The 22,916-nt window shown below is 46.4% G+C and overlaps 1 protein-coding gene across 1 annotated transcript in view; it reads right to left on the reverse strand.

The window, feature by feature from the left end:
• Nucleotides 1-17,384, reverse strand: part of MAMDC2 (MAM domain containing 2) — a gene marked incomplete at its 5' end in the record, with an annotated part of 69,657 nt that extends 52,273 nt beyond the window's left edge. The window contains one exon of the mRNA XM_084278407.1: nucleotides 17,081-17,384. Within this exon, the coding sequence (XP_084134533.1) occupies nucleotides 17,081-17,384 (304 nt within the window). The remainder of the gene's footprint in view (nucleotides 1-17,080) is intronic.
• Nucleotides 17,385-22,916: the final 5,532 nt, after the last annotated feature.

Here is a 22,916-nt window from a genome sequence, read left to right on the forward strand (position 1 = left end):
CCTCCCTTTATGAGGACTTCGGGATTTAAATAACCACAAATTAATTCACACAGAGGAAAACCATAAGCATTGATCTTCTGATTACTGAGAGGGCTCCACATTAGTTCACAGCTATGGGAGTATATTGCTGCTCAAGCTGTGGCTCAAAGCCTGAGTGATGTTTAAAGTGCCTCATTTTCTTGCTGTCTGTATTGAGTAAATTTTCTATTGAATTCTTAAGCATGGCACCAAACTCCAGGGCTCTATAATAGAAAATGACTCAGTGGAGAGGAGAAGCAAGATACAAAAGCAGTGGCATTGTCCAAGCTCTGCTACAGATTCCCACTGTTGGTCTGCCATAATTAGGCAGGATAAAATTGCCTATCACCTGACACCTGGGTACCGAGATACGACTTTGCTAGAATGAGATGAGTAGGACTAGCCTTTTGGAGTGGAAGATCATGAAGTGTGTCCATGTGACACATGGAAATGTGTCTTCAAGTCTCTGGTCTTCTGGTTCAAGCCACTATTTAGAGCTTTTACATGTTTGCGACTGCTTGCCACAAGTACACACATGTTTAAGGCAAGACATACACTTCTCTGTACACTAGGCACCTGGCATGTGGGGGAAGAAGAGAAGAAGGGATTTTCTAAGAGCAGACAACAGTAATAAATACTGATACTGAAATGCAGGTCAGCTTGGGGATACATGGCTTGGGAGAATTAAGGCCTCTGTTTCCCATACTGATGCAAAGCAGTCAGCGCAGATGTCTTCAACTGCTTCTGCGCTCGCCTGAACATATTCTGATGAGCTGACAGCACACAGAGTCTGCATCCATTCATTCGCCTGACTCCACTAAACAAGGACACCAGTTACTGTCAACTCTGTTGTAAGGCCTTAAATGACCTCAACTCACTTTGGCTAAACAGCTGCGAGACAGGACTTTCAGTCGAGGAGGTTCATTTGCAGAACGATCTGCCAAGTGTGATTAGATGAAGCAGAACTATTTTGCTGAAGCTTCTTCAGCATAACCACCCTGTGTACAACAGCACATGCTGAAGACAAAAAGTCTTCAAATGGAAATTTCTTAAAAGAAGCAGGAAATGATCAAGAAAATCACCTTCTTGCAAAATGCATCAGAGTGCACTGTGCTCTAGCTTGTCTGCTTCCCGTAAAATATTGCAGCCATGAGCACTGGAAAAACTTAGGTATGTGATGATCAAGCCCCAAAAAGTACCAGTAAGGAACAAGTTATCCACACCCTGCTAACAAAAAAGAAACCCTTTATTGAAAGGGGACCTACACAAAATCTCCTTTTCAGCGATATCATATACACATAAAAGCACTCAGGCATGTTCACATACATGTGGCTATTCTGTTTAATTCCTACTGTAAAAAGTACCATAAATTCTCATGTTCTTCCTTGTGGGTGGAGACCTCTCTGAAAGACCACTGCAGTAGGGCTTTGCTCAGCTTTCAGTCAAAGAAGTGAAGATACTACAGAATGCTGGGGTTGGAAGGGACCTCTAAAGGTCATCTGGTCCCACCCATCCTACTCAAGCAGGGTGACCTAGAACTGATAGCCCAGGACCCTGTCCAGATGACTTAGGAATGTCTCCAAGGATGGTGACTCCATCAACTCTAAGACACTCAGTGACAAAGTGTTTCCTGATAGTGAGAGGGAACCTCCCGTGTTTCAGTTTTTGCTGATTGTCTCTGGTCTTGTCACTGAGCACCACTGGATAGAGCCTGGCTCTGTTCTGTTTGCCTCTTTCCCTCCCAAGCCTTTCCTTCTCCAGGCTGGACAGTCCCAGCTCTTGCAGCCTTTCATCGTAGGAGAGGTGGCTCCAGTCTCTTCATTATCTTCCGTATCTCTCCTGTACAGAGGAGCCCAGGACTGGACACAGAACTCCAGGTGTGGCCTACCAGTGCTGAGGGAAAAGATCCCCTCTCTCCACCTGCTTGCAACGCTCCTTCTAATGCAGCCCAAGATACCTGTACTGTAGCTACCTGTACTGTAATGGCACATTGCTGGTTCAGTGGTCAACTTGGTGTCCACCAGGTCCTTTTCTGCCAAGCTGCTTTATAATTTGGCATGTTGTTGCATGGGATGTTTCCTCCCTGGGAGCAGGACTTTGCTATTATCCTTGTTGAACTTCTGGGTGTTCTCACCATCCCATATCTCCAGTCTGCAGAGGTCCCTCTGGAGGCCACCATGATCCTCCAGTGCATCAGTCACTCCTTCCAGTATTGTAGCAGCATCATCTCAAACTTGCTGAGTCTGATGAGTTTTTCACTCTACCCCATCACCCAGATCATTCAATGAGGATGTTTTACAGGATAGGATCCAGTATTGACACCTGGAGTACCCTGCTAGTGACTGGCCCCTGCTAGTGACTGACCCGAACTAGATTTTATTCGGGCGATCACCACCTTCTGGGCTGGGACCAACCATTCAGCCAGTTTTCAATCGTCACCTCACCTTTCCTCATCCAGTTCACCTTCATCAGCTTCAGTATGATTATCTTACAGGTCTAGAAAACCAATCAAACAAACAAAAAACCCAACTAAAATAACAAAACCCAAACACAACTTCCAGGTATAAGAAATGCATATAGGTGCTAAAAGTATTGAAAGTGTTTCAGATGAAGACTGGAAGGTCTCTTTCCTTGTTCTTCAGCTTCTGATTGCTTATAATGCCATAGCCTTAGCAGCCAAGTTTCCAGTTCTCCAGCAAAAGAAGCCTGGACTTTGTATTTCTAAACTGATCTCAGCTAAGGAGCCTTGATACACCACAGAGCCAAAAGAGACAAATTAATTTCTGCCCCTTTGAAAACAGCTGTTTTGGTACACCTTTGGGCACTTCTGCTGTCCACCTGCAGCCCACATGCTGCGAGGGGGTGTCTGTGCCACAGGGCAGCTCTGTTCATGTATCACCTACACCTTGGCTGTAACTCATGGTCCCCATAAGCAACGTGAGATGTCTCCCCAAGACCAACTACACTTCAAAGAATATAGCCTTGCAAACATCAGTAGAAAAAACAATGATATTCACTGTTGCCTCAGAAAGATGTTTAAATACAGAACACATTCATTAAGCTCTTTATTCCTAACCTCCTTTACGAGGTGACATGCCCCTTACTTTAAAGGAAAATAAAGCGGATTTTCCTACTTTTTTCCTATTGTATTTTCCTCCATTCGTATTTTCTACATGAAGTTCTTAATACCCAGCACTGTATTTATATATATGTTCTCTCCAACGTGTGTATGCACTTAAGCAAACCAAGAGATTTTGAACATGGAAAGCTTATCAGAGGCAGCTCAAAAATTCAGATGCTACCTAAAATTTTCTGGATGAGATGCTATTATACCCAGTCATTGTAGCAAAGCTGCGCCATCCAAAGCTTGCCAACATCTGAAACAGGATATAAAGAGTCAGGGAAATGTTAGGGTGTTATTTATAACTCCCCGAGAAAGCATTATTGATTTCCAAAGAAAATACCTCACAAACCGAATTATCATCACTTTGCATAAAGTACAAGGAAGACAAATCAAGGCAGAACTCACGGGGTTTAACTTGGAAAGGCTCAGACACGGTTTTGCTCCTGAAGGCAGGACTGCTGACTCCTGGGGGATTTAGTGGTACGGCCCAATTGCCACATGGACATAGAAAAGTCTCTATTGCCCATTCAGCCTTTCCATGCTATTTCTTGGATGTATCTTCCCCCTAACCCATGCAATGAAGAATCTGTGTTCCCCACTGTGATAGCCCCTGGACTTATGATTCCATTTTGCCCTGCTATGCTCAACCTGTGGTGTTTTGGGTTTTTACAGGGTGGGGGGGTGAGGGGATGGCTTCTGCAGGAAGCAGCTAGAAGCTTCCCCTGGGTCTGACAGAGCCAATACCAGCCAGGCTCAAGGCCGGACCCACTGCTGACCAAGCCCGAGCCAATGAGCAGTGGTGGTAGTGCCTCTGTGAGTCAGATTTAAGAGGAAAAAAAATGCAAGTGGCTGCTTTTTGCTACCAGAGAAGGGAGTGAGAAGACAGGAGAAAGTTTGCAGACACCAAGTTCAGTGAAGAAGGCCGTGGTGGAAGAGGCGCTGCAGGCACCAGAGGAGAGTTTCCCTGCAGCCTGTGGAGAAGACTATGTGAAGCAGGTCATCCCCCTGCAGCCCATGGAGGACTCCATGCTGGAGGAGGAGAAGACACCTGAGGGAGGCTCTGACCTAGTGGGAAGCCTTTGCTGAAGCAAGCTCCTAGCAGGACCTGCAGTCCACGGAGAGAGGGGTTCATGCCAGAGCAGCTTTGCTGGGAGAGACTTGTGACTGGGCGGGGGTCAGGCTGGAGCAGTCTGGTCCTGAAGGACTGCACCCTATAGAAGTGACCAATGTTGGGGCAGTTGGTGAAGAACTGGAGCCCCACGGGAAAGGACTCGCAGGGGAGATGTTCATGGAAGACTGTCTCCCATGAGAGGGACACCCACACTGGAGCAGGCGAAGAGTACAAGGAGTCGTTTGCCTAAGGAGGGAGGAGCGGCAGAGACAATGTGTGATAAAGTGACCACAACCCCCCATTCCCTGTCCCCCTGTCCCCAAATGGATGACTTTTCTGCAATATAACAGAAAATAATTGGACTGTTTCAATTTACCACATCCCCAAAAAAACATGGAATGTGTTCCCACAGGACACTCCGGCATTCACAAGTCTTGCAGTACCCATGAAGATGTTAACTCCTTAGTAACTTTGCCTTATGGCTACTTATATGAATATGGGGCTAGTACGGATTCCCATAGCTGGGCACCAATTTCATCATGTAACTCAGGAGTGAAGAGGCAACCATAAAATCCCAGTGATTAAAATGATGTTTGTCTCCTTTCCATATTTCACAGTTCCCTATACCAGATGGAGTACTCATCCTACCGGGTGACGCTAACCTTCTTCCATGGGCTTCTCAAGCCATGTTCAAGTAGTTACTGAAAGGCAAAAACCTGTGTTCCGGGCTGGGAGAAACATAGTTCATTAAATATAAAATTGGCTTATGAAAGTAGACATGTTTTGATTGCAGGATGTACGAATTACAGCTATTTAAAACAACACTCAAGTACAGCAACAGAATTCCTCAGATGACTAGAGCTGCCTAACACACTGATCTTGAGACACGTCTGCCAAAAGACAACGTGTTGGCGGAAGAGCCAGATAGTGCAGAATAAACACTGTTAATTAAACGAGCATTTTTAAAGTGGCAGGCACTATACTGTTAGGTAGAACTATAGGAATCTTTGGCTTCATTATCGTACCAATGAGGGCTGTAATAATCAGCCATGAACCTCTGGCTGCCTAGAGTCACAGAGAGGGATGGGGCGAAGATGCTTACTGTTTAAAGTAGGAGTAATATGCTTCAATAATGTAGCAGCTTCCAAGCAATCAAAGCACTGTATGAAGTTACACAGATGACCACCCTGGCCTTTCACCTGGTCTCCTGTTGCATTACTCTTATGGAGTAAGATAGTGTAAAATTAAAAAGCAAAATGTATCTTTTTTTTTACAGGTTTTTTTTTTTTCAGCTGTCAACAGTATTAGGCTTGACCCTCTGCAAAGTTCAGTCAACTAATTACAGCATTGCCTGTACTGCTTTTGCACAAGGTGTCTGGGGATGAAAAATCTCAGAAGACAAACAATGTGAGAGCTGCAAAAAAGGAGCAGAAGACAAGCAATTGTGCATTTTCCTTTTTCTAAAATGTCCACTCGATAGCATCCTGTGTAAGGGGCATTTTCAGGCTGATTCTGTTACAACTGTGAACAATCTGTGAAAATAAGTCCTGTTTCATTAGTAGAAGTGCCTCTGAAAGTTCATGTTTCAGAGCAAGTGCAAACTTATTTTTCCTCACTATCCATATATTCACTCCAAATTTTATGCTGAAAATTGACAGTGCTGAAAATACCTTCCCTTCCCTCCAAAAAAATGAGCTGGCAAATGGCTGGCCCTGCCCTTCATTTTCAAGATGATTACATATGTAGTGTAGTCAGCCCAGTGACCACAGGGTAATTAATGCTGCCTGCCAGCAGTTTTCCTGATATAAAAACTTGTGTCGCACATGGACTACGAAATTCTTTAAAATAAATTTTAGTTTGATTCATTTAACAGTCTTTTTCTCCCAGAAAATTGAAAATGTTTCTAGCTCTTTTCAGCAAGTGAATTTGCATGTCTGAACTCTTTTTTTTTTTTTTTTAAATAAAACAGAAGACTATTTGCAAGGCCAGTGTCCGTCCTGCTCATAGGAGAAGCTGAGAATGTATTATTTAACTTTGCACTAATAGAGAAGATAGCAGTACAGAGCTAGACTAATTTCCTAATCCTGGGCCCTGTGCATGTCCCTGAGAGGCAGCCAGCATAACCCTGACTTCAGGCTGCACCTCACCCTCCAGCGTGGAGCTGAGACAAGGCCGGATCCCTGCGGCGAGCTCTGGATACAGCCGCCTTGCCCACACGGGCTGTGCTGGCTGCGGTGGTGCGGCTGTTGGCTCCCTGGCTACGCTGTGCAGCCAGCAAGCCTTACAAATTAAGGGTAGCCCAGGCTTCATATGAGCTGAAGGCTCCTCTTGAGTGGCTGCCACCACAGACACAGGCTGTTCTCTCACACAAGCATACAGCATTCTGAAATCTCAAGCGTGGCCAGGCTTTCAGGAAGCGTGGTGTTCCCAGTGCTGTGATGCTGGTAGGGAACCACAAAAGCCACTCTGCCCTACTAATGAGTAACCAGCTTTGCTACCTGGAGGGAATAATTTTTTCTCTGGGGTTAGGTGCAAGTTATCTGCTTGACTGAGGTGGCTTGGCCTCCATCACCACTCCCAAGCACACTTTTGCCCTCCTACAGCCATTTTCTTGTTTCATTTTGTGTTCTTCCCAAATTGTAGTGGCAAATCATTCCATTTGCTTTCACACAAAACAGAGACCAGGCTGTTGTCAGCAGTTATAAGATTCAGTAAACATGAATCTTGTAACTGTCATCCTCCCTCTCCTGTGGCCAGCCTCCATGGCTCAGTGTAAAATGCACTAAAATAGATCACTGAGAGTCTCTAGGCACTGAATCACTAACAGCTGTATGTGAAAATACGCTTCTGAGACTGCTACTATCCTGTGGAAGAGGAGGAATGCTTTGAAACTCCTCCCTCACGCAGTGAATCACTGATAACAATTTAGGATTCACTTGGCCTTCTAATACAAATGGAAAATTTGTCCCTCATGCAGTGACTCACTGATAACAATTTAGGATTCACTTGGTCTCCCAATGCAAATGGAAAGCCAAGACTTAAGAAGTGTCACGTACGGGCAGCTGCTGCTGAAGCTCTCCATGAACATAAAGTGCTCTTGGCCATCTGTTTTTGGTTGTTTTTTTTTTTTTTTTTCACAAGACCTGCTTCTGAAGAGGAGAAGAAATTACACTAGTAACTGTAGTTTGTTGCATAGGTCAATACAAATGCTATTTCCCAGAAGCCTAGGACAGGAGTTAAACCTGGGCAAGCAAAATCTCAGATTTTCTACCGGTACCAGCAAGACAAGGGAGAGGCTGGAGCAAGGCTGAATGCTGCTTACACTTCTATTAAACTGCTGTTGACAGACTGAACAAGAAAACAGAAAGAAGAAGTGAGCTGCTGACACAAGAGCAGTCAAAGTGGAGAGTGCAGGAGAAATGGCACCCCAGGAAAGGAGAAGTAAGACCATGAGTCTAAGTGTGCCAGAAGTATGTGACAGCTTTTTTTTTTTTTCTTGGGAGTGACTGGGAAGGACAGCTGTCACTCCAAATGGAATTATTTTGGACAAGAAGGCAAACATTTTAATTACCAGGTTAAGGCAAAACAGGCCATGTGCCAGTTCTAATGGCTTCTCCACTCCATCAGATGGCATTCAGTGCAGAGATGCCCAGCCTGCAGGTTTGGGAGACACAAACCAGTAAGGTCCCATAGCAGGTTGAATATGTCAGCTGAAAAATCTTGCCAGTGCAGGGGATCGTGTCAGAACATTAAGAGACTGGTGTCAGATGTTTGTCTCAATGTTGCTGGAACATTACACCACCAACTACCACCACTGCCTTAATCAATGGAGCAATGGCTGGACTGCGAGACTAGAAGTTTTAGCACCACTGTCAGCAGTGGTCAGACCACAGGGCCAGATGCTTCCCACCTTCCTAGGGACCTGAATGCAGAGCTGATTAAATTTAACCCAACCTCTGTGCACGTACCCAGACCCAGGCTCTGGAAGACAGAGGGGCCTAGAGACCCTAGTCCAAGCTGAAGCATTTCCACTAGCAATGGCAGAAAGTACAGTGCAGACCCTGAAAAATTGGTTTAGTTTTCTCCCCAAACCCAGTTCTATTCAATCAGACAATGGCAGTCATATCACTGCTGCCAAGGTACAGGAGTGGGTGTAGGAAGAAGGAATCAAGTGGGTATTTCACACCCCGTATTCCCATCAAGCTAATGGGATAGTGGAATGAACTAATAGGCTTTTGAAACAATTTGTAAAACCTCATAAACCACACTGGGCAAAATGCCTCTGGGATGCAACTACCCAAGTCAGTCATAGCTGGGGAACAAATGGAAGTCCCCGCCTTTTGTCCCAACCCCCCAGCTTTAATCCTGAAGCCCCAAATTCCTAGCACTCCTGAAAAGCCAGCTTTCTCTCCTGGTCAGCCAGTTTTGGTAGAAATGCAGACCGTTGGGACTGCCCCGCCTTGTACTGGCCAAACCCCTTAATAAATATGCTTGGAAAGCGAAAGATGCCTATGGGAAGAAATCAAAGTCAATACAAGATGGATTATTCTATCCTAGCAACAATCTACTTCTGGTTTCTTAGACTGAACCAAGTCCTTTTTTTTTGTTTTCTAGATGAAATCTCTGATGCCTGCTTGAAGGAAGGTATGAAGCTGCTAATTGTCTATAATTTTGTCAACAGTTGCTTTGTTAATATTTATAGGATGTTCAGAATACTGTTGCAAACATTGTTTATTTAGCCATTATCGCTGCCTTTAATATTTGGAGAAACTCTTGTGGCCCCCTGTTCAGCCTGGGGTGGCAAACTGTATGTGTGGCTTTAGGCCAGCAGGTGTCCAAGGCTTTTAACCTGACAGATTGTTGGGTATGTGGGAGCCCTTTAGGATTAAAAGACTGGCCATGGATGTTGAAACCTGGAGATGTCTCATCAGTGATCCAAGTGACATAACCCTTGGTAATATCAGAATGAGGAAACGAAGCCATGGAAAATCCAAGTGTCTTAATCAGAATGACAACAATGGAGTTTTTTGTGAGTCATAGTGTGTGTGATTGGACATTTAGGTATGGAAATCGTTGTATCACCTTTGGCTGTTGACCCGTTAATTGTTCAATTCATAATCACTCTTTTCCTGTTGAAGGTGAGATGTTACGGTGCACGTTGAGCAACACCACTGATGAAAAACTCATCCCTCAATGGCTGTTTGGCATCGGTCAGTGAAACTGGACATAAAAAATGACTTGATGTCTTTCAGTCTAATACAAATCTTACATGAGTTGAGATATTGAGGGAATCTAACCCTTTTGCTTGTGCCATAAGTGGCACAACCAAACAGGCAGTAAGCATTCTGTGTAAGTATAACAGTCACATAGGAGCATGGAAATGTGATCTTTGGATTAATGGAACAAAATCAAATAACCTAATTAAGCAGCCTTAAAAAAAACACTTCTTTTGAAAATTCTTCTAATTCTGATTTAAGATGCAAAAGGAATGGAGCATTTGTAAGTGGAACTCGGGCTTTAAAAGGTCATTATGGGATTTGCGGCCATCAATGCTTATCAAAAATCACCAAATAATTGAAATGGAATGTGTTATGTAGGCTATATACACCCCTTCTTTTTGTTACCAGACCAAAGTGGAAACAGTTTGGGAACTAAGGTGTATGATGACCTTAGTCGATATCGACGGTCCATTGATGTTTCTATAGCAGGTGGAAGTAGCCAGTCCTGGGGCAAAGACAGGTAGAGCCCCCCCCCAACATTTCATAGGATGTTATGGACCTGCAACTTGGAATCCTAATGAATGGATTAGTGGTGCTCGAGAGCCTATCTATAATCCAAATCACATTATTCATCTGCAAGCTATCCCAGAACTTATTATTAATGAAACATCTTGCAGCCTTGATCTACTGGCAGATCAGGCCACACAAAGGCGAACAGCAGTATTACATCACGTGGCTCTCACTTACCTGCTAGCTGGAGAAGGAGGTGTTTGTGGTAAACTAAATGATTCTAATCGTTGTTTAAAAACTGATGACAGCAGAAAAATTGTTCAACAAATCACAGACAGAATACAGAAGCTAGTGCTTGCCCCTGTCCAAACATGGAAAGGCTGGGACTTTGATGTGTCTTCCTGGCTCCCCGGTGTCCCATGAAGTAAACAAATCCTATTTTATTTGATATGTGGCTTCGCTACGTTGTTCTTTTTACCCTGTATTTTTCAAGGTTTTGCATAATCGATTCAACACAATGTAGCCAATATGTAATTTGTAACTACTGCTTCACCTGACAGCCTTAAACAAATATGCCTTGTGTGCCGAAATACACCGTCAGTAGTACAGATTATATGGCATGGTTTTTCCACTTACCTTTGCTTAAATCTGGAACAGAAGTTTCAAGACCCCAACAACACATGCCTTTTAGACTAAGGGGGTGTAGAAATCAATTTTCCTACTGCGTATGCCGACCCCAGCTCCGACAGACATTTAGGCCACTGTGGAGCACCATGCATGAGCTCAGCAATGCTGAGCCACAGGGTGGTATAGGGGATTGTGTCAAAACATTAAGAGACTGGTGTCAGATTTGTCTCAACATTGCTGGAACATTACACCACCAACTACCACCACTGCCTTAATCAACGGAGCAATGGCCAGACTGCAAGACTAGAAGCTTTAGCACCACTGTCAGCAGTGGAGCAATGGTCAGACCACAGGGCCAGATGCTTCCCACCTTCTTAGGGACCTGGATGTGGAGCTGATTACATTTAACCCAACATCTGTGCATGTGCCCAGACCTGGACTCTGGAAGACAGAGGGGCCCAGAGACCCCTGACGACCACCAAAGACTCATGGAGACTCCCCGGTGACAGTATTGGGCATGCACACCACTGGCAAGTGGTGGGTGTGGTTAAACAAAATGGCTCTTGGAATATGCTAATTGATTCCTAGAAGGAGTGAATACAGCCCAATAAAACAACAGGGACAACCAACACTGGAAGACCATTCTCCCACTGCACCTGAAGACATCGGACCGATGGGACAATGCACCTCTGTGGCAATAGCTATTGCAACCTCTCTCTCTTTTCCACTTATTTCACTCTTTCTTCCCCTTCCCTGCTTCTCTTGCACGCTGGTTGTGGGCCCAGTAAAGTGACTTGACACTTGACTCCTGTTTTGAGTCTTAATTCTGTTCCAGAGAAATGCAGAGATCTGGTCACGATAAAACACCTAACTGAACATCACTCACGGGTTAAGCCCAGCCATCCCCAGCCACCCAGAGCAATCTGAGGTTGGTTGGAATGCACAGGGGTTTAATGTCTGCCAAATTAGCCTATCTGGTTGTGGATCGTGACAGCCAGCAAGCGAGAGAGAGCACGTGGTGCACCACCCTGGTTCTGCTGCAGCTCGGTACAAGCCCGTGCAGGTCTGCCTGAATCACCCTCTGCTTTGCTCCCCATTACACAGCTACCACAGACGTGTGAGACCACTTGTCGTACAAAATCAGTGAAGTCACATCTTGTTTTCACGTTCTGAAATGACTTGTTTTCCTTGTGCACGGGAATAGATAGAGGGGAAGATCAGCCTGGGACTGTGGATGTGCCGGTTTACCTGGCAGTGGGTTCGTAACTGAGCAGGACGCAGCGCACATCGTATAGGAACTGCGCTCACGGTGTAAGAAAATCTAGGGTCTCCAGTGATTGCCTGCTTCATTACCCCGCACATTACATCAAAATGATGTGGCATTCAAGATGAGAGTGCTTAGGTCAAAAGCAGTCAGTTTTAAGTCCCGTGGCACGGCTGTAAATACAAGCTATTTAAATGGTATGCAAGCCGTGTTTAGATTTGGGATTCCTTGTGCTGCTGCTCTCATGCCTGACTTATCTGATGCCTTGGGATGGCTTTCCTGCCCTTTGAAATTATTTTTCCATCTTAAAACCATCTTAAAGTGTAGCTGTACAATCGGTATGTCCCAAAAGACGAACTTCAGTTTCCTGACACTGTCGCTACTGATGTTGCTTGCTCACCTGCTTACCATGAAGTGTTACCTGATGAGTGCCCATTGTGAGTGTATCACAGAAAGAAGAGTCTTGGACTAATGCAGCAAGAAGTAGGAATGTTTTAAGAAGAAAACCAGGCTATATTTAAATACATCATAATTTATGACATCACTCTTCTGTTTCTTTTTAAGGATGAGTATCCTTAGGAATACTGCAGAAAGAGAAAATATTGGGAAAAAAAAACCCTCTGAAATGCATGCTATTAACATACATCCTTGGAGACATGAGATTTGAGGCAATAAACAGTTCCAGAATTTTAGAAGGAAAGCAACACAAACAAAACACACATTTAAAGCTGCAAATGATCACAGGAAAAGCAGATTCATAAGGCTGTATCAGCTACCAGTTACAGCTTTAGCAGCTGAGTGCTGCACGGCTCATTATGGAGGACGGACATGGAAAGTTGCTTGACAACCCTCCACAGAAGAGCAAAGGCGATAACCGTACGTAACGCGTTGCCACCGCGATTAAAATAGCTCCCAGTCCTGCGCAATTGGCAGCCTGTGGGCACATCCAACAATGATCACTTGCTCTTTGGAAGTGCTGACATAAACAACCTCACTTCCCTATGGTTTTCAGTGATTTCTTATCCAAAGCCTGAATCCAGGCAAACAGATGCAGCAGAGTAAACTCTGTTAGTGCGAATTTGAGCTGACAACCCAAATGTGCATTATTTCTTGCTCTATTAAAAGGATCTCTCTGAAAATGGAGACTGAGAACAAAACATACCCACAGCCATAGGCACACGAAATGCAGCACAGCTATTCTTGGCAAAAATGTAAACGTTGCCTGGAGCCACAGAAAATAATGTGCCATAGTTACGGTGTCTAATGAAACTTATTTCTGTAATAAAGCTATGAGCAGGGTGTTCTTACAGGTCATGGCTGGCTCTCTGCTGGACAGGGCAGGGAGGAAAGTGTAAAAAGCCAAAATCCAACCCTGCAGAATGGGTGAAACTGGTGTAAGGCTGTTTCCTATGCCCATTCCAAGTGGGTCTACACGGTTTTTCTTATTATTCTACTGCCTGTTACATACAGCAGCTTATTTGGTTTAAAAGTGTGAAGAAAGACAGTAATCTTCCCCTTGGTGAAGACGACAATTACACTTAGAAAGCACATGTGTCCTCTGAAATAAATGCCGAACTCGGTTACACAAAATCTGGAGACTATTTGATGACAAACTATCACACAAAGTTGGACAGTATATAATTGGACAGTACATAAATAACCAGGTTTTTCCTTTGGAACACATATACTGCTGACACGGAAGTAAATTCCTATGGAAACCAGTGACTATGCACCTACAAAGCTTTATGCCCCAACTAAACAGAGGAGGAACTCATGTTACATATACCCGTCAAGAGTATAGCAATAGAGTTAAGCAACATGATATTCCAGCACTTAAACTATCTCTAAAGGCCATAGTAGTGATTAATAAAGATCTGCTTTCTGACTTTCTCATCCATTAGTTGAGTCCAAGGAATTTGATCTTTGTCTTATATTCCATGCCTGGACATTTAAAAGTATATTAAAGGCATAAAGAATGCAAGAATATTTAATGGAGTGCACCTACACCTCTGAAGGAGGTGGACCACTGACACCTTGGCTTATTTGTACTAGCAAATCACACTTAACAGATTTTATCACTGGTCCATGAGTCACATACAAATTTATCTGTTGGTCATCAGATTTCAGAGCCAGGCTTACGTGATGAGGTAGATGAGGTACTTACGGATGTGGTTTAGCATAGGACTGGACCAGTTGGACACCATGATCTTAAAGGTCTTTTCCAACCTGTGATTCTGTGATGGTGTCCTTTTCCTAGGCAACAACATTGCTGTGTTTCTTGTGTAACTGGTATCCCACAAACACCCACTTCACAAAGCACATCATGTTTGCATGGGATTGCCCAGCTTACACTGTAAACAGAACTGTCACTGTCACTGAAACATGCTGCCTTAAGCATGATGCTAATTTTACCCAGCCCAGGCCATGACCTCAGCTGGAAGTGCTTCTCAGCCATAGGTAAGCTCACAAGAAATGTATATCCTCAGCTGTTTCTATATTTTACATTTTCCTTTGCACAGTTATTGTCTGTGGAAAATCATTATAATTGTAAAATGCAAACACTGAGTCAGCAGACGAGTGGCTCAAAAAGCCAAGAGCTAAAGACAGCACTTTGATGTTTGTGCTTGAATGTGAGAGAGCTGGAGGCTTACAGAGGGTTTCAGTGAAGCTGAAGTTTATGGGAGCAAAGGTCGTCTGCCTGGATATTAAGGCAAAATGGCTGATTTTTTTCTTGTGTAGCTGGTATGCTACGAGCACCAACTTCTTCAGGGCCTGATTTGGCAGTCTTGAGTGGAGCAGTGAAGAGTGGAACAGCTATTTGTTTTAGCATGGACTAGTTTGATTTTCCTTTAGCACTGGATTAAAATGGGCTCTAGAATGCCAGTCATTTAAAGCTATCAAAACCTCAGCTAAAAGAACCACAACATATTTTCAATAATAAAAATTATAAAAGTAAACTCATTAAAAAAACCTCTTATCCTAGAGCTGCCAGAATACTCCAGAGAAGCCAGAGACATTTTAAAAAGCAACTGAACCTTAGAAACCTACTGGTTTAAGTGGGAATGCACAGCTATAACAAAAGCAATATTTAGCCTCACACTTCCCTGTGCCTGGCCCTTCAGAAGATACTGGCTTTCTTGGCAACCGGGCAGAAAACTTTCAAGTATGGAGTGGAAATTTCTGGGCAGGATTTTAGTTATATTTACATCATCTTGACAGCTTGGCACTAGACCACACTGTTGAGAGATTTATAAGATAAAAGAACTTGCACTGCAAATCAGATAATCCCTGTAAGAGATTTGCCGAATACAACTCTTTATTGCAAACAGTATTTTAAAATAATGGCACAGGTTGGAAGTAATGCAAGGAGAAGTGGAACAATTCAGTGCTAAGATGCCACTCCTTTCCTAAACTTCCTCTGTCCTCCCAGTAAATTACCACATGGACATGCAACTGACCTGCAAATAACAGGGGCTGGCGCTGCCAAAAGGAACACGGTTTTATTAGATAAAAAAGTAGATGAGCATCTAAGGAAGACTGGTTTTGCACACATGCTACATAGATTTGGATGAACTACTTTCAACTAGACACGGTTATGATGCTGTGAATGTATTTGTGAAGAGGCAAAATGTTTGCATGGAGGAATGACTTACTCTGATCAAATTACACGCTGCAGAGGGAAGGCTTATAATTGAAATGCTGACAGAACTGTGCCTGTTAAGAGAGCTGGTATACCACATACCCTCCTAGAGGATAACAGTTCAATTATATACCTCTGAAAAGTGAGATCAACGCTGACAGAAGCTGTGCAGCAACCGGTATGCTTATGGCCACATAGAAAAATCAAACTAAACAAAAACAGCGTTCTGTGGGCCAAAATGAAAGCAGGCTGCTGCTGATACAAATCTCTGATCAAATTCCCTTGCTCCTTGAAGCACCACAGCATGGATGCACACAACCTGCTGCACACCCATTCCTGCAGGTATTACTTGCAGCATCTCATGGTTTCTTGGAGCTGAATCAGTACTAACACTGAGTGGCTCCTCGTTAATCACAAGGATAAAGTGCTGTTTCCAGGACAGGTGGCTTAAGGGGTGTGATGTTATAAAGCATAGCTGGGAAGCCAGAGATGGTTACTAGATTTCCACTAGCTAAATATATTTAAGTTATTAAAAAAAAAAAAAAAAAGAAAAAGCAATTGTTTTAATCATGGCAATCTCACAGCCTTTCCCAAGCTAACACTCTGTACATTCTCAAACCCTAGTGATTAACCTAAAAATTAATGATTAAGGGACTTAGTCCACCCATGTGAGAACTGGGCACAAATCAGGAAAAAAAAAAAAAAAAGCCTCATTATCAACTGAGTAACAAATAGAATGACAAAACTGGACAAGCCAGTTGTGAACGGAGCACTGACGAGGTTCTGTGAGGGGTGTCTACCTCTTTGTACCTATACTCAACTCTTTGTTATTCTTGGTACCTGTTTCGGAGCTTAAAAACTCTGCCAGCACACAGTGCCTTCTACTGTGTGAGCACAGCTTTCACGTTATGAGAGACACCATGGCCAAAGCATAAGCAAAACCCAATTATTTTGTTACCCAAACTACCTTCCCACCCGTGCGGTTATTATTATTCAGAACCACGCTGCGTTTAGCTTTGTTTAGTCTCCGGTTTCCTCGCACTGGTCCTGTCAGAAAGCGGGAGCCTACGCGAGGAAGAGTTTAGGGTGGATGGGAACGGTGCAGCGATTGGGGTTTGTTCTCTCCACCGACAGCAGCCGCTCTTCTAAAGGCGCCTCACCCAAAGACTGCTGCTCGCCACAGAAGGGTGCAGTGCCTGAAGTGCACACCGTGTGAAGACACCCTTCACAAAGACCGTCCCCCCTGCCCTGAAAACGCATCCACTTCTGGAGTCGAACCCAAAGCGCGCTGAGAGGAGGCGATAGTGCAGCTTCGGGGGAACCGGAGGGCTGGGAGTTTTCTGGGATAGAGGCTAAATTCCCTGCCGCGGATTTGATAAACGGATTTGATTTTCCCCAGCAGAGAGAGAAAGAAATGGGAAGGGGGTTTCTAAGGCTTCGTGCCTGCAGGGCTGGCTGCCCACCGGAGGAACGCGGCGGCGGCAGCTTCTCGGGGGACAGGGGTCGGCGCGGCGTGCCCGGCAGCGAGGGGGGTGGGCTGCACGCCCGGGGACAGCGGCGCCCTTACCTTCCCCGTGCAGCGCCCAGGGCAGATGCTCGTAGTCCCACTCGTAGCCGCAGGCGCTGTCCTCAAAGGTGCACGACCCCGGGGAGAGCAAGGCGGCCCCGGCGAGCCACGGAGCTGCAAAGACAAAGCGAGTTCCAGTCACGGCCGGCCCGGCCCTGGGAACGCGGGCTGGGGGCCGCCGCCGCTCCCCCCTGACCCCAGCGGCGCCCACCACGCTCCCCGGGCGACGGTGGGGGGGGAGAGGGGGGTCGTGGTGTCTTCGCCTTGGCTTACCGTGCACGGCGAAAAGGCAGAGCCACAGCATCTTCCGCGCCGGTGGAGCCGGGACCGGCCGAGCCCGGGGCTGCGGCGGCAGCGGGGCTGAGCACCCCGGCTGCGGCGAGCTCCGGCCGCGGGGAGGGGCGGGGAGGGCCTGTCCCACCCCCGGTTTGAAGCGGGGTCGGCCCCGGGCGCTCACTCACCCAACGCCGGCTGTCGGGGCGGCAGTGTCCTTGAGGATGGATGGGGACGCCGCCGCCTCCCCGGGCAACCTGCCGGAGTGCATCACCCCCTCACGGTAAAAATGCGCTGCCTGGTGCCTCGGCGGATTCCAGCCCGCGGCCACAGCCTGGCCCCCGTCACTGGGAGAGCCTGGCCCCGTCCAGCGCACTGCCACGGCAGGTACCTGTACGCGTTAGTAGGGGACCAGCTCACACCCATCGGCAGGGGCCGAAGTCGCTCCCACCCCACCAGGGCTCCTGTGCCGCCGCAGCTGCCACAAAACCCGCCACAGCGGCAGGGCACGGCCAGGTACCCTCCTGCTTTTAGGTGAAAGGAGCAGGAGCCGCCGGGGTGCTCTGAGAGCAGCAGTTCATAGCACAGGAGGGTAACTAGATTAGTAAGGCAGCACGAGAGATGAGGTCTCCACTCCAAGCCCTGCCTCAAGCACAGCCCAGCTCTGAGCTCAGGACAGGCTGCCCAGGGCTTTCTCCACCAGGAACTTCATGATCTCCAAGGCTGGAGGTGGCACAGCCTGTCTGGGCCCTGGATCCCCTGTGGCGCTCTCCTTGAGAGTAACACTTCTTCCTTATGGATACTCTGAATTTCCACTGTTTCAGCTGTGCTGCCACCTCTTGCCCTACCTCCACAAACCACTGTGAAGAACCTGTCTGCATGTTCTCCCATCCATGCTGGGCCTGCTGCTAGGTGTCCCCAAAGTCATCCCTCTTCCTGACCAAACCAGCCTCACAAGACAAGGACTCCAGCTCCACCATCTGCATGGCCTCCTGTCACCTTCCACCAGTTTGTCAGTGTCATTTTGGTATCAGGGCCCCAAAGTGGAGTCAGTATCCAGAATGGGGCTAACAGGCGCTGAGCAGGGCACAGCCAGTCCTTGCTGTCCCATAGCTCTTGGGGCTGTGTCCTGCTCACATGGACAGCCACTGCTGGCTCTCCTTGCTGCCCAGTTCAGCTCACTGCCCACCACTGCCCAGGGCCATGGCCCAAGGCTTCTCCCCAGCACCAACAGCCCTAGCCTGCATCTCAGCAGGGCCCTACTACAACTGCTGGGCTCATCATCTGCCATTCTTAAATTTCCTGAGTTCCTTGTTGGCCCTTCTTCAGGTTCCCTCAATGGCAGTTCTTCCACCTCTGTATCTACTGGTCCACATTTCTGGTGTCAGCTGGAAATGCCACACCTGCCCTCTCTTCCCTCCTCCAGATCAAACCCAGTGACTAAGCACATGTAAAATAGTCTAAAGCCCTTGTCCTTCAAGGTGCACTCATCTTGTCTTGCTTGCTCAGCAGTTGTTGTGCAATAGTTTCCCATTGAATGTCTGGGAAAACCGAGCTGTCCAGAATATTCCTCTGTGTATCCTAAGGTAAATTCACTTCAGCCATGCTTTTGAATCATCACCTAAACTAATCCGAACACCTTCCTGAAAATGTCCTTCCAAATTACAAAAGTAACGCAGAGGATGTAGGATATCCCAATATCCTTTGGTGGACTGTTCTGATACCACTTTCTACCAATCTGTGGACTCTTAGTAATGAGCACCAATCCACAGAGACCTGCATTTCAACACAAACTGCTTTAACTCATGCCAACTAAACTCATCTTAAGTTATAACACTTAGTCATATTTCTTAATTTTCTCAGAGTCTCTATTAAAATTTGTTTCTTGTGGAAATGAGTATTCTAAGAACAAACACTAGCTTTAGTATTAGATCACTTGGCAAGGCCATGTCAGGGAAGTACTAGGAATAGCACAGAACAGCTACATAACATTTTTCTTTAGACATTGTGAACGAATGTGTTGTCTGCATGACAGCCTACACAGACTGCTTCAGTTACTTGGCCTTTATTTTTTGTAATGTTGGCAAATTTTGGCATGCATCTAAAGTCTCAACAGGTTTCTAGCAAAGTCACTTGAAGCCAGTAAAAGATCTCTGACATTCACTGAATTTTTATATTCCTAAGTAACTGTCATGTAATTTCATGACACACTTAACTATTACCATTCCTGAATCCTACGCTGCATCTAGAACTTTCCCCTTAAATTGACGTAGGCACTGCTAACAGCCCTGGTGATACCTTGGATAATTGCTCCAGCCTTCACCTATTGCACCTTCTGTCCATGAGGATTGTTTGCCAGCCCTTCTTCCAGTTTCTGCTCCAGGGAAAATGGAAGGCTTTAAGCATCCCAGGAGAGAGTGCTCTCCCAACTCTCCTCTGAACTCTGTCAAAAGCTGTATTGTCTCCCTGTAGAAGTTCTTAAAATTCTCCTCTGCTGCTAGAGTGCCCCATTCTATCTCCTCCTTCAAGGAATGCATTGTCCTGATGGGATTCAGAACTCAGCTTGTTCGTAGCTCAATTTACGACCTGCTTATACTAAAAGCTCTATATTTTCAGCATTGGTTTTGTACATCACAAACGCTTTGGGTAGTTTCTTGCAGCATGGTCTGCAGTCTGCATCAGACTCCAATCATGAGCTGGTGTCTTCTCATCGATTTCACAAATCTCAAAATGCAAAACTGGCTTTTTAGTCACTGGTCATAAAATCTATGAGTCTTTTATCTTCTTTAGCATTCTCTTTTCAAAAACACAGCATTCCCTTAATCTTTTTTTTTTTTTTTTTCAGTGTCCAGAATATCACAACTCATTAGACATTAAGTGCTACAGAACCAGCTCCTTATAAGTAAGGTCAGCTCGCTTTATTTTGCAGGTCTCTGTTTCTCAGGCACGTACGTGTCCATGTTTTCAGGTAGCACTTTCTTTCCTATAGCTTCTACTTGGTTCCATCTCTACTCCTTAATTTTCATTTGTTCCTGATACTCTATTCAAAAGATCCTGGCAGGATGCAAGAATTCCTTATGGTCCCATAACTTCAGCCTTCTGTGAATTGCCTGACCTTGTTTCCATTGGTCATGCATTTCGTTTTCCATCTAAAGAAGGTCTCTTCTGAAAAGCCTGTAACCATCTACCGCTGCACACCAGTCACAGGACTCTTCCTACCAGGTTTTGGTTAAGCCAATGATGTCATACCTCTGGGACCGAGCCAGGGCTTGTAGCTCTTCTAGCTTGTTCCTCATGTTATGTCCATTGGTGCAGAAGCACTTCAGATTTGTTTCAACATACCCTGCATCTCTTGCAGCAGACTTATGGAACTCCCTGACACACAGCACCTCTGATTGTAGCACACCATCCCATATTTTATCATCAGCTGTGTGGACACACTTCAGCTGGACTTTCTGTCCCACACCTGACTCCAACATGCTGCTTGGCTCACTTCTAGCTAGCCTGGTTTTACCCTGTTCCCACTTCAGATATAATTTAAAGCCCTCACCACAAGCCCTGCCAACTCCTGGGCTAGCAGCCTTGTCCCACTTTGGGACAAGGTGGACCCTCTCTGCCATCAGCCAACCCAGTGCCAAATAAACCATCCCATGATCAAAACCCAAAAATTCCCCTGACAGCACCAGCTTGTTAGCCACGAGTTGATGAGGTATGTTTCCCTGCTCCTCTCAGTGTTCTTCCCTGCTCCTCTCAGTCTTCTTCCCCGCTTCTAAAGGGATGGAGGAAAACACCAGCTGTGCTCCCTCACCTCTGACTGATTGCCCCAATGCACCACAGTCCCTTTTGATAGTCCTTGAGCTTCTCTTTGCAACTTCATCACTGCCAACCTGGAATACCAAAAGTGGGTTGTAATCAGAGGGCTGTACCAGTTGACATTGCTGCCTAGTGATGTCTTTGACCCAGGTGCCCTGCTGCAGCGGGGCAGCAGGCTTCCCTGTGGGTAGGGTTGGCCCCTCTGTTCCACTCAGAAGGCAGTCAATTACCCTTCTTTTGTTTTTGTTTTTTGCAGGGATGCAGGGATGACAGACTAGGTGAGCCCCTGGGTGTGCCAATATCCACATCCTCATTTTCCTGCCCCTCGAGTTCCAGATCATAAAACCTGTTGTGCAAGGGCACTTGGGAGGGCAAAGACTGCTGGGAGGAGATGTGCCTGCATCTCCGAGTAGGGACCTGTCTCCATTCCTCCCTGTCCCTTTGGTCCCTGCCTTCTGTCTGATGGCCACAGGGTAAGGGAACCCCTGCCGACTGCGGAGTAACTTGCCTCCCTTGTGAGGATGACAGGGAGTGGTCCCACCAGTCTCTCTCACTCTCACTCTCCCTTGTGCTCCTTAGTCATTCCACCTCCTCCCTACGCTCTGCCACCACGCAAAGCAAATCACCCACCTGCTCACACCACGCACGGTCGGCACCACCGCTACTCCGCAGCAGCAGCGACAGGCTCGGGCCCTGCCTGCAGCCACAGGCTTGGGCTGCTGCGTGTGTCTGCGGGCACTCGGTTGGAGTCACAGGCTTTCTGCCCGTGGAGACTGTAGCTGGTCCCGGTTCTTCGGGGCTGGTGGTGGCCGTTAGGTGAGGGGCAGCAACTGCTGTGCCAACTGCCATGCCACGCCCTTGTGACCCGCCTGCTTTGCCCTGTTTGCCCACCCTGTCACTCCTGTACGTGAGGGGTTCAGCCACCCTCACTGTGTCAGAGCCGCCTGTCCTGAGGAGCTCCCTCTAGCCTGCCTGGGGAGCAGAGGCTTGGAAACCCAGCTTTTCGGGCTCTCTTGCCGCCGTTTTAGCCGTTGAGGGAAGGACTGGCTGCCAGCACCATCCTCCGCTCAGGAGCCCGTCGCACAACGGGCGTGTTCCGCTTGAGCTGACCAAAGCGGGCCGCGGGTGCGGAAGAGGCAAAGCCAGCCCGACACACTGTGCCCTGGCGCTGCACTACAAATGCAGTGATGGACTCAGAACCGCTCAGTGATGTACAGAGACCCTCCGGACTCAAAGTGAGAGTAAGGGGAGTTCCGTGCTTCGTCCCAGTTTATTGTTTATTTTATTATTCTTTGCCGCAGTACTGCTGCTGTGAGTTTCCTTTAATCGGTCAGTTAAGATTAAACGTATCTTCTCCCCTCAGTCATAACTCCTCCAAGTGGTATGGAGATCCCTTTCCTCACCACACGCTTTCCATCCCTCCGTTCGCTCTCCTGTCCTGTGAAACACAGACTGCTTGCCTTCATTTTCAAAGACTTTCATGACCTCCAGCTCCGGGACTAGCTGTTGCCCAGCACTGACATCAGCTCCTACCCACTCTGATCCTCTCACACATAAGAAGCTCTCCATAACCACCCCATGGTTTCTTCCTTGTTCTATTTCTTTGTGGATGTTCTTTTTTTTTGGGAGTGGTGGTGTGTTTGTGTTTGATCGTGGTCTTTTTTTTCCCTGTGAGACCTGTAAAAGCTTGACAACAACATGGAAACTGGTGTGCTGTGTCCAACCTAAGTCATGCAGGTCCCTCATTAGA

The sequence above is a fragment of the Gallinula chloropus genome, assembly GCF_964237585.1.
Source record: "Gallinula chloropus genome assembly, chromosome: Z".
NCBI classification, from domain to species: domain Eukaryota; kingdom Metazoa; phylum Chordata; class Aves; order Gruiformes; family Rallidae; genus Gallinula; species Gallinula chloropus.